Consider the following 13,136-nt stretch of genomic DNA (forward strand, 5'->3'; position numbering starts at 1 on the left):
TTGGGAGCATTTAATAGGTAGTGGAACTTGTCCCCACTACCACCCCCAGCTATAGCAACCTTAAGTGCTATAGCACTAATTAATAGTACTTATTAAATGTACATTGTTCACAACAAAGTTAAGATTGAATGTTGAAAATCCAATTCCAGATGAGACAAAATTTTTTAAAAAGTTTTAAAAAAACACAAAATGCTGACAGAACTCAGCAGGCCAGACCGCATCTATGGGAGGAGGTAGTGATGACGTTTTGGGCTGAAACGTTTCAGGAGATGAAGGGTTTCGGCTCGAAAAGTCGTCACTACTCCTGATGAAGGGTTTCGGCCCGAAACATCGTCACTACCTCCTCCCATAGATGATGTCTGGCCTGCTGAGTTCTGCCAGTATTTTGTGTTTTTTATTTATTTCCAGCATCTGCAGATTCACTAGTGTTGCCTTTTTTAAAAAAAAAAAGTTGTAGGGTTGAGAATGGAGGGGTGGTGATAGTGGTGAAAGTACTTATTTTGTGTGGGCAGTGTTTTGATATGAAAAATTTTGAGAGAAGCCACATAATTAGCCCTTTTAGACTTGCTCACAACTTGTTGGAGAACACTTCCAAATCAACTGCTTGCTTTCTTGGAAAAAGGTCATTTGTCCTCAAGTATATTGTCATTCAAGACAATATTAACTGATCTGCATCTCAGTTTGGTTCCATAATGGTTAATGCACTTGCCCAATGATATTGAAATGTTTGAAATTGTTTACTGCCAATTTTTAAGTAACCTTATTGATTGTAAAATTAATATGAGGGTTGTTTTGAAAATGGAGGATATCGTTCTGAAGTGATTACAAAATTAAAGTGAGATTTTTTTTTTGTTTTGCAGCACAAGTGGATGTTCTAACTGCTGCACTGCAAGCTTCAAATCTTGAGTTAAAGGAAGAAAAATCTGTAGGGCCACTGTCTGACCAGACACAGACACAGTCACAAACAGAATCTGCTGCAGTTGATACCACAAATATTGACCAGGACAATGTGCCTTTAACGGCTGAAATTTCAGCTATCGTTGAGGTAGGGTAGCCATCACGGAGGTTTGGACTTTGGCATTCTTTTAAATGAATGACATGTTGGCTAAATCTAGTGATTGGCCAAAGGTTAATTGCCATTAGTATCTGGTAGTTTATTGATTTGATTTTACAGTACACTAAAAGTAATTTTTTCACGTAAAATGACATTAAATCCAACTTGAAAATGTAGAGTTCCAACTAGATAGGTATGCATGGGGGTCTGTGTTCTCCGATCATCCACCCAGAAGCAACCACAATTTTCATCCAGAAACTTAACTTTTAATTGGTATGAGGGTCTGCCTGGTAGTTCAGGTAATAAGGATAATATGGAAAATGGACAACTGATACTCTAGCATCAAGTGTTCATTTTTTAAATTTCATATTCTCTGTTCACCATGTACATTCTGATATGGTGCTTATACCAAGATCATAACTATGTATTTCTGACATTTTTTGCTTCTTTTTATTTTGTAGCTTGTTTGACTTTAGCTCCAAGTTTGCCCTTCACTCCTTTTGATCCATGTCCATTTTAGTTAAATTGGTACTTCATAGGGTTTCATTTTAAAGCTAATTTTAAGGAGAGCAGTCCTTGGTAAATGAACTATGTGATACCTGGAGACATCCACTGAGCTAATTCCAGTGCTTGAATATCTTCCTTGGTGCTCTGCTCAGAAAACACCTCAGGAATTGTAACCAGTTTTGGTCAGAGTACTACAATATTAGGAGCACTTTATCAGCCTAATTCTGAACATAAAATTTTGTTTTACTTAACAATGGCTGCACAGTCATAAATACTATGTCCTGTGTTTGTGCTTATGAATACTTGATTTTTGTATGCAGTACTCAATACATCATTTTTGAACCAAATAGTCTGATTTAGCAACTAGTTCAAAAATCATTTTGATTTCTGAGGAAAGATCTTAGCCCAAAACGTTGACTGTTTATTCCTCTGCATAGATGTTGTTTGACCTGTTGAATTCCTCTAGCATTTTGTGTGTGCTCAAGATTTGCAGCATCTCCAGAGAATTTGTGTTTTTATATCTTTGATCAGTTGAACTGCTACATTGTGATCTAAGCTTACTGAAATTGCGATTTTGTCACTCATAATTTGGGACGAAGCTGCTTTATTGAAAGCTAACTATATTGTGCAAATTGTAAGATATTTTTTTTAAAAATTTTAGAATGAAGTTAGTGTTTTATATATAATATCTAATCTGCTCTCACTTCACACCTTTGCAAAATAATTTATTAATTTGGGATATGCCAATATCAGTGCTTGAATTTAGTAATAATTAAGTTAGTTTTATCAACTACATCTGTGTTCACCTGTACTTCCAGGAAGATTGTGTTAGTGATCCAATGCATGTCAACCAATCACTGAATGCATCGCCCTTTTCAACAATGGTACCAGATGATCGTGTATTCACCTATTTCGAGACGGTGAGATTATGAAAAAAGTTTGCATGCAAAAATTTCATGAAAAATCTTAAATATTGTGATTAAAGAACAAGGGTTTGTAAATTACTGCCCTGACAAATTTAGTTACCAATTCTGGCATTTCGTTTTATCAACTTTGCTGAACTTCAGATTGTCAGTGACTTTTGCATTTCCTTCTCTGAGCACCTTTCTGAATTGGAACTTTTTGAAGTAAGGAGAAATTGCACCAACCCATGGTGTATAGTGTTGAAAGCCAGTATTGCAAGCAGATAAAATAGTCCTGATTCTCAAACATTCAGTTATCTTGAAGCATTATGTAGCTTATTGTTCTTGGCCATGTTTGGCCCTCTGCATCTGCTCTGCCATTTGTCATGATCTGGGCCAATTTTTGACCAGATCTTCACTTTCCAGCACTCTCTGCATATCCCTTGATTTCATAAATATCCAGAAATCTATTGATTTTTTTTGAATAAAATTATTCAGCTTTTTCAACCATGCAGAATAGAGAATACCAAAGATTCATCACCCTTTAAAGAAGTCTGTAATATTTTCTATAGTAATCAGTCTATTCCTTTATTCTGAGACTGACTTCTGTAGTTATAGATTGCTGTGGCAGGGGAAATTCACCCTGTTGAGCCTGGTGTTACGTATTCAGGCAACAATAATTATAGATGAGTTAGACGAAAGGGTTTTATAACGAATAACACGTTTATTAAACACTGATAACAAACCCCCTTCAAATGTAAACAAACCCAAACAATGATCCGAGCTCAGCTGCTCAAACAGTCCTTAATAGCGTTGCAGTCCCAAACAGTCTTTAAAGCGGTATTGAAAAGAACTCAGTTCGTTAAAACGGTATGCCGAAAGAAAACAGACTTTAAAACGATATGCCGACAGTTCAAAAGCTCACGGTACTTTTAAAAGGAGAGACTTTTTAAAACGATGTAAATTCTCTTCCACGTCGATGTCCTTCGATTCCCAGTGTCGAACTCCCACGTCGAATCTTATTAAATATAACAACTTAAAGTGACTGACCTTCCTTCCACAATATTCTCAATCTCCCGCTTTTCCAGCGGAGACTATCATGAGAATAGTAAACGAAATCCTTCCGAATGAGGATCACACAAGGTCGAAGTCAATCCATCGAAAATCGATTCTTCTCTTCACTCTCCATTAGCAAAGAAACCGTTGGCTCTGACCTTTTAAACTTTAGGCATTATATAAAACTTCATTTTTAACTAAACTGCGTCATCACATTAAATCACACAGTAACATGAAGTCATCTTGGCAAATCCTGCCACGAACTGCCCCACCTGACAGGGTGGGTCTCCCTTTTATACCCTGTAGAAAAAACCTGTCACATGACCTCTACTGGCGGGAAAATGACATCACTCCACCATTACCTCATGTCCAGTATAACTTCAACCCCAGTCACGTGACAAGGGTACCACTGTCACGTGTCACGGGTACGTAACACCTCCCTCCAAAAAAAACATTTTTGGTCTGTCAAGAACAAAAATTTTAACAATTACTTACAAAAAAAAACCCAAAAAAAAAACAAAGGTATAAATTATATAACATACACAATATACAATACAGTAGGAGTGTTACAATAAAAAAAACCACTCCAAAAAAAAACATTGTACATTCAACATCGAGATAGACAATCAGCAACCACATTATCTTTACCTTTAATATGAGTTATCACAATATTGTACTCTTGTAACATCAAACTCCAATTTAACAATCTTCTGTTTTTGTTTTTCATCTTACTCAGAAAAACTAACGGATTATGATCAGTGTAAACAATAAGTGGTTTTTGAGTTGTACCAACATATACCTCAAAATATTCCAAAGCTAAAACAAGAGATAACAATTCTTTCTCTATTGTTGAATAGTTTCTTTGATGCTTATTAAATTTCTTAGAAAAGTAAGCTACTGGATGATCAACCTCATCACCCTCATTCCTCTGCATCAATACTGCTCCCGCAGCTTCATCACTAGCATCTACAGCTAATGAAAAAGGTTTTTCAAAGTCAGGTGCCTTAAGCACAGGTTGTTCACATATCATTGTTTTCAATTTTTCAAATGCTTCCTGACAAAACACTGTCCACACAAACTTCACATTCTTCTGCAGAAGGTTAGTTAATGGAAGGGCAACATTAGCAAAATTCTTACAAAATTTTCGATAATATCCTACCATTCCCAAAAACCTTCTGAGAGTTTTTTTCCCCGTCGGAGTGGGAATTTCCAAAATTGCCTGAACTTTTGCCTGAACAGGAGCTACCTTACCTTGACCCACAACATAACCAAGGTAAGTCACAGTAGCATGTCCAAATTCACTCTTGGCTAAATTAATAGACAAGTTAGCTTTTGAAAGCTTTTCAAACAATTTCTCCACCGCAATAATGTGTGCTTCCCAAGTATCATTTCCTGTCACTAAATCATCAATATAAGCATCAGTATCTTTCAAACCCTGAATCACAGAATTAATCATCCTCTGAAAAGTACCTGGGGCATTCTTCATCCCAAATGGAAGAACATTATACTCATATAACCCAGATGGAGTTACAAATGCAGAAATCTCTCTACCTCTGTCCGTTAGTGGAACACACCAATACCCTTTCAATAAATCAATCTTTGTAAGGAACTTTGCTTTTCCAACTTTATCTACACAATCATCTACTCTAGGAATTGGATATGCATCTGTTTTCGTTACAGCATTCACCTTCCTATAGTCCGTACAAAACCTAATACTACCATCAGGTTTTGGCACCATTACACATGGCGAACTCCAATTCGAGTTAGAATGTCTAATAATATCATTCTCTAACATGTATTCAATTTCTTTCTCAGCAAGTTCACATTTTTCCATGTTCATTCTATATGGATGTTGTTTAATAGGTTTGGCATCTCCAACATCTACATCATGTGAAGCTATAGTAGTCCTTCTCGGAACATCTGGAAACAAATCCTTATACTTAAAAATCAATTCCTTCATCTGTTGTTTCTGCTCTAGCTGTAAATGTGCTAATTTCTCATCAATATTTTCCAAAATAATCGAATTAGGTAACCTAACAGAAACAATGTTAGATTTAGAATGAAAGTCAGATGAATCATCTATCATGTTCCCAGTTAAATCCAACTCATTCTCACTAACCACAACAGTCACAGTATCAGATTGTTTCTCAAAATATGGTTTAATCATATTTATGTGGCAAAGTTGTGTTGACCTTCTACGATCTGGAGTTTTTATTACATAATCCACATCATTAACTCTAGACACAATTTCATAAGGTCCATGAAATCTAGCTTGTAAAGGATTTGTCTGCACTGGGAAAAGAACCAACACCTTATCTCCAGGCTTAAACATCCTCATCCTAGCTTCCTTATCATACCAAGTTTTCATTTTCTCCTGAGCCAACTTCAAATTTTCCTTGGCTAAGCTACAAGCTTTATGTAACCTGTCCTTAAATTTCAAAACATAGTCCAACAAATTAGTATGCACTTCCTTACTAATCCATTGTTCCTTCAATAAAGCTAAAGGTCCTCTAACTCTATGCCCAAACACAAGTTCAAATGGACTAAAACCTAAAGATTCCTGTACCGATTCCCTTACTGCAAATAAAAGTAAGTTTATACTCTCATCCCAGTCACTTTCATTCTCCACACAATATGTCCTAATCATATTCTTGAGAGTAGAATGAAACCTCTCCAAGGCACCTTGCGATTCTGGATGGTATGCAGACAAAGTAATTTGCTTAGCTCCCAATTTATAAACTATCTGTTGAAACAATCCAGACATAAAATTACTACCTTGATCAGTTTGTATTTCCTTAGGCAATCCAAAATAAGTAAAGAATTTTATAAGAGCCTTCGTCACAGTTTTTGCTTTTATATTCCTAAGTGGTACTGCCTCTGGAAACCTAGACGAAGTACACATGATAGTCAACAAATACTGATAACCAGTTTTTGTCTTTGGTAATGGACCAACACAATCTACAATAACTTTAGAAAACGGTTCACCGAATGCTGGAATAGGTCGTAATGGAGCTACTGGTGTAACCTGATTTGGTTTACCCACAATTTGACAAGTATGGCACGTCTTACAAAACATCGCCACATCTTTTCTTAAACCAGGCCAGTAAAAATGTTTTAAAATCTTGTCCACAGTTTTCCTTACCCCTTGATGTCCACCTAAAGGCACACTATGAGCTAAAGTCAAAATCTCATTCCGATAAACTTTAGGAACAACCACCTGATAAACAACATTCCATTCCTCACTTGCAGGAATTGTAGGCGACCTCCACTTCCTCATCAACACTCCTTTTTCCAAATAATATCCTACTGACACCTTCTCAATTTCACTACCTAGTAAAGCTTGTTCCCTTAATTTTACAATCTCAGGATCTCTATTCTGCTCTGCTATCATCTCCTTCCGAGACAGAGATAAATCTTCATAGTCAGACTTACTCCCAGAATCTTGTTCAAACAACGAAGGTAAGAAAGTCTCTGACACATCCTCAAAACTCAAATCCTGAGTTGAACAGTCATGAGTAACAACCTCATTCTGCACATCAATTTTTTTAGCCATAGCTCTAGTCACAACACAAGAAGAATCTGTGTTAGAATTCACCTCTGGTTCCTCTGACTCCATTGTCAAATGCACTTCAGGAAAAACTTGTCCACCTGCCAAGTCATTACCTAACAATAAAGAAATACCCTTCACAGGTAAGCTATGCTGTAATCCTACTTTAACAAATCCTGTAACTAACCCTGACTTTAAATTTACTTCATGTAAATGTACAGGCATAAAATCACTTCCAACACCTCTTATGTAATTCACCTCACCAGTATCACTCTCTTCATTAAACTTCAACACACTATCTAACATCAGTGATTGAGAAGCTCCAGTATCCCTAAGAATCTTTATTGGCACCAGAGTAGATCCTTCTTTCAAGGATACAAACCCTTCAGTTATAAAATGATCATATCCCTTTCTAACTTTGTCAGACTCTAACAAATCCTCATTTGTGTTTACCAAACCCTGTAACTTTACAGGTGCTTCAGTATGTTGCACACAAGCATCTGGAACTGCTTCCTTCTCTTTCTTTTTCAATTTGAAACAGTTAGCTATTACATGGCCAGGCTTCTTACAATAGTTACAAATAAGACCAAACTGTCTTTCCTTCACAGGTTTTCCTTCCTCCTTACCTCTCTCATTAACCTCTGATTTAATTTCTGATTTACCTTGAGTCTCCATATTATTTTTCCTCTTAAAAATTCTACCCTGAGGAAATTTATTCTTATGGATTAAAACATACTCATCAGCTAATCTAGCACAGTCCTGCAATTTATCAGTATCCCTCTCATTTAAGTAGGTCCTTACTTCAACAGGAATGCTTCTTTTAAATTCCTCCATTAAAATCAGCTCTCTCAATGTCTCATAGTCCTCATTTACATTCTTAGAAGAAACCCATCTCTCAAAACACATAGCTTTATCATAGGCAAATTCCACATAAGTCTTTTCCACAGACTTTTTCAAACTCCTGAATCTTTCCCTGTACGCTTCTGGGACCAATTCATACGATTTGAGAATATTTTCTTTCACAATATCATAATCTAATGCTTGTGCAGCAGTTAAAGCTGTGTAAACGTGTCGTGCCTTGCCTTTGATTACACTCTGTAATAACACTGACCATTTATCTTTCGGCCACTCTGACATCCGAGCAATAGTTTCAAAATGTTGAAAATATCTCTCCACTTCTGTTTCACTAAATGGAGGGACCAACTTAATTTCTTGGCTAGCAACAAACGGTTTTTTAGAATCAGCAGACTGTTCTACAGACCTTAATTTCGCCATTGCATATTCAAAATCTCTCTGCTTTTGCTCAGCTTCCAATTTACACCTTTCTAACATCATTTGTTCGATTTGCAACTGCATCTCCAGATTACTTATTGGAAACGATTCTAAAATCGATTCTTCAAAATGACCCGAAGCCACAAAATGTGATGCGATCTTTCTCTGTATTACAGCTTTTGATGTAGTTGGCAAAATCCCTTTAAGATGCAACCGATTAGCAAGTTCAGAGACTTCAGTTTTTTTCGCCTTCGCTAACAAATCCGCGACTGGCGAATCCAGAAACTCATCAATATTCATCGTTGCCGAATACCACTCACAAGCCAAACAAACAAAAAGAATCGAGCAATCCCCGTTACCAAAACACCGATTCAAAATTCAAAAAGCTTATTAAACTCAAACAAATTCAATTCCGGACGTAGCCCCCATATTTATGTTACGTATTCAGGCAACAATAATTATAGATGAGTTAGACGAAAGGGTTTTATAACGAATAACACGTTTATTAAACACTGATAACAAACCCCCTTCAAATGTAAACAAACCCAAACAATGATCCGAGCTCAGCTGCTCAAACAGTCCTTAATAGCGTTGCAGTCCCAAACAGTCTTTAAAGCGGTATTGAAAAGAACTCAGTTCGTTAAAACGGTATGCCGAAAGAAAACAGACTTTAAAACGATATGCCGACAGTTCAAAAGCTCACGGTACTTTTAAAAGGAGAGACTTTTTAAAACGATGTAAATTCTCTTCCACGTCGATGTCCTTCGATTCCCAGCGTCGAACTCCCACGTCGAATCTTATTAAATATAACAACTTAAAGTGACTGACCTTCCTTCCACAATATTCTCAATCTCCCGCTTTTCCAGCGGAGACTATCATGAGAATAGTAAACGAAATCCTTCCGAATGAGGATCACACAAGGTCGAAGTCAATCCATCGAAAATCGATTCTTCTCTTCACTCTCCATTAGCAAAGAAACCGTTGGCTCTGACCTTTTAAACTTTAGGCATTATATAAAACTTCATTTTTAACTAAACTGCGTCATCACATTAAATCACACAGTAACATGAAGTCATCTTGGCAAATCCTGCCACGAACTGCCCCACCTGACAGGGTGGGTCTCCCTTTTATACCCTGTAGAAAAAACCTGTCACATGACCTCTACTGGCGGGAAAATGACATCACTCCACCATTACCTCATGTCCAGTATAACTTCAACCCCAGTCACGTGACAAGGGTACCACTGTCACGTGTCACGGGTACGTAACACTGGTTAGAACGTTTAGTCTCAGACGTCACTTCTTATTCTACAAACCGCAGAAAAGTTAGGCCTATTCTACCTAATCTCTCTACTTACAGCCAGCATGCTATCCCAAGACTAGCCTTTGATTCTTTATTGCAAGTAGTTCCTTTTACTAGGTTATAAGACCAAGCCTGTACATAATACCGGTTTTGGACTTGTCAGGGCCTCTGTTACTGTAGTATGACATCTTTATAAATGTATTCCAATCTTGTCATATTTAAGACCAATCTGTAATCTCCCTTGCTTGCAAGTAAAGCTATTGCTTTATTCTAATATAACGTAGTGGATGTCATTTATTCGGGTTTTTAAGATCATTTTCAAAATGCATCCATTTGTTTAACAATCATGTGCTGTGTTTAGCTTTTGGAACCCAACACTTTGCAAAATCATGAACATTTACTTGGAGACATGAGAAATCTGTCATCTGAGTGATCATTAGACACAATTAAAACTCAACTGTGCAGCCAGCGAAGATTTGCCAGGATGTTGCCTGAGCTGAAGTAGTTCAGTTATGCTGCAGAAGCTAGGAATGTTCTCCCTAGAGTGAAGGAGTTTAAGGCAGGACATTGAGTCTTATAAAATAGAGGGCTATAGATAAATAAGATTACAGGAAACCTCTGCATAGGTAGATAAATATATGGTCAAGAAAGAGATTCAGAGGGGATATGTGGGGGACTTGCTTCATCTCGAAAGTGTCAAGATTATTGGAGCATTTTTGAAGGAAGTGGTTGAAGCAAAGTCACTGACAGCTTTTAAGTTGTGTCCAAAATGAGCACATGAATTACTTAGATGTAGAGAGCTGTGGACACGGAGGTTGAGAGATGGGATTAGTACAACCAAGTGGATGAGTTGGGCTGAAAGGGATTTTTCTATGCTGGATATTTCTGTGACTCCAATGTAGTCTCATTCTTTTGTGCTAATATGTTCAGCATCTTCAAATTCACCTGGATTCACTCACTGTATTGCTTCTCTGCAGAATCTGGAAGGCAGACTTCAGTTCATCCAAGATAGTTCATGTAGAAGGCAAAGCAGTTTTGATGATGATAAGAAATCTAAAATTCAGGTAATTCAAAGTCACAGGTAAGGATTTCTCATTGTAAAAATGCAGAAGATTTGAACTCATTCATCCAGCATACTTGATGGCTATTTTACAGTAGCCAAATAGCCGTCCTCAAAGGTTGTAATTTGTTACTTTCCAAAAATGGGGACTGTATTGACATGTGTAATATTGAATTATATGATAGGAATTGAATTACACGGCAGGAATTGAAAAAGGAGGTGGCATTGTAGTAGTGATTATGGAAACCTTCACTGTAATAATGAGGGTGGATATTGTAGAAATCACTTTGAATAATGCATATTAGAGGAGCTTAAAAACAAAAAATTAAGAACCATTTTTACTGCATGTTTACTGTAGGCCTCCGTACAGCCTTTGGGAGATCAAGAGCTGGCAAATCATTAGAATTGTAAAATTTATAGTATTATGGTGAAGGATTTTTTTGCCCAAAATTAGCTGCAATTGTCTTAGTGTCAAAAGCCTTACAGAGGTGGAATTTTTAAAGTGCATTCAAGAGGATTGAGCTAGTAGTCGATAGTTTTGGTAGAGAAGGAACAGTACTGAACTTAATCTGAGGGACAGCAGTTAGGCAGGTGATTGGGTGTCAGTGGTGAGTATCCAGGAGGTAGTGACTCTGTTTCAAAGGAAATTGTACGACCTTACTGGAAATAAAAATGATGAATGAGGGCAAGACAGATTTCAGTAAGCCAGAATTCAGTACTGGCAGATGTCAACTGGGAACAGTTACTTGAAAGGAGAGTGAGTTCCTGGCCAATATGCTGCTGTGAGGGCAAGGTCAAGGGAACCTTGTTCATCAATGAATTTCAAGGGTTTCATGAAAAAAGGAATTAAAAAGAATAGCAGAACTACAAATGTGGTAGATCCACTGGCAATGTGGAGTTTGGGAGTATTTAAAGAAAGAAATGAGGAGTTGGCACAAATATTAGTGGCAGATTAGATTAAGGCAAATTTAAGAGCACAGTTATAAGTACTGAGGATGCAGGCTTAAGCAGGGAAAGGGTAGGTTCCATTGGATTTATGTGTGGACCCAGTGAAGTAGGCAAGTTCATCTGCATTCAATAAGGAGAGGGTCATTGTAGTTTGAAAATTCAGAGAGTGAAATTCTATTAAATTTGTTATAAAAAGCAGGAGGTATTAGATGTCTGAGCAGACCTTAAAATGAAGAAATCCCCAGGGTCTAATGAGATGTATTGCAGGTTGCTATGGAAGGTGAGTTGAGATTGCTGAGGCTCTGACAGATTATAAAATCTTGTTTTGTGCTACTGACTATATTTTAACATCTGAGTGTGCAAGGCAAACTGAAACAAATTGAGTGTTTTCAAAACTTGTTTAAGCTTTAAATATTGGTCATAAGCTTTACTAATATATTGCAAGATCTAGAAGATTGATTTTCTTTTAAAACATTTTCTTTTCCTTGTCCAGGATGTTGTTCCACAAGCATTGCTAGATCAATATCTTTCAATGACTGATCCTTCACGTGCCCAGACGGTTGATACAGAGATTGCAAAACACTGTGCCTATAGTCTCCCTGGTGTGGCGTTCACTTTAGGCAGGCAAAACTGGCATTGCCTGAAAAATACATATGAGACACTGGCCTCAGATATGCAGGTATTCCACATAATAAATTATTGAAAAGAAATTGTCTATATTTGTATATAATTCATATATGTCTTGATAAAAATAATCCTCTCCAGTTCTTTTCAACTGCCTTAATGACTCACCTTTGGCAGAATGATCATAAAGGTCTTTGAGGATTATACCCAGGCATTTGTAAATGCAGACCTTGCAGTACTCTTGCGTAAGAATACAGAAAATGTCATGTAGTTTTTGTGTTTGAGGAGTATTGGGCTTAGCATTGAGATCCTCCATAGTACAGTGCCCTTATTGTTGGATTACGTGCTTACAGCCAAAGGTAGATAAAATTATCAGGATGGTTCCTTTATGAGCACAGAAATGGGCCCAGCAAGTTTGTGTTGACCATCAACCACCCATTTACACTAATCCTTTCTTTTATTCTCTGCATATTCTGATCAATTCCTCCCAGATTCGTCCACTCAGCTAAACAGTGGGGGAATTTGTAATGGCAAATTAAACTACCATAATGTAGGAGGAAACTGGAGCATCCAGAAGAAACCCAGTCACAGAATGTGCGACCTTCACACAGACACCACCCGAGGCCAGGATCGAAGCTGGGCTTCTGTTGTGAAGCCACATCTCCTTCCTTCCTTTTGGAATCCTCATCCACATAATATAAAACAATGTCATGTTTAATGTGATCACCCTCATTAAAGAAAATAGAATTAAAGCCAATAATTTTGAATTTGCAGTTTTTGAATTGAAACTATAACTTGATATTTTTTCTTGAAAATGTAATGATCTGTGATTAGAATAGTTGTGATATTAAAGAAAGGATAATA

At 37.1% G+C, this 13,136-nt stretch overlaps 1 protein-coding gene across 3 annotated transcripts in view; it reads left to right on the forward strand.

Moving 5' to 3' along the window:
- The window catches only part of ppp4r1 (protein phosphatase 4, regulatory subunit 1), a 68,920-nt gene that overhangs the window by 39,106 nt on the left and 16,678 nt on the right, over positions 1-13,136 (forward strand). For all 3 annotated transcript variants that reach the window (XM_073047268.1, XM_073047249.1, XM_073047258.1), the window contains 4 exons: positions 861-1,045; positions 2,380-2,481; positions 10,618-10,704; positions 12,142-12,327. In XM_073047268.1, the coding sequence (XP_072903369.1) occupies positions 861-1,045; positions 2,380-2,481; positions 10,618-10,704; positions 12,142-12,327 (560 nt within the window). The remainder of the gene's footprint in view (positions 1-860; positions 1,046-2,379; positions 2,482-10,617; positions 10,705-12,141; positions 12,328-13,136) is intronic.

The sequence above is a fragment of the Hemitrygon akajei genome, chromosome 1 (genome assembly GCF_048418815.1).
Source record: "Hemitrygon akajei chromosome 1, sHemAka1.3, whole genome shotgun sequence".
Taxonomy (NCBI): Eukaryota; Metazoa; Chordata; class Chondrichthyes; order Myliobatiformes; family Dasyatidae; genus Hemitrygon; species Hemitrygon akajei.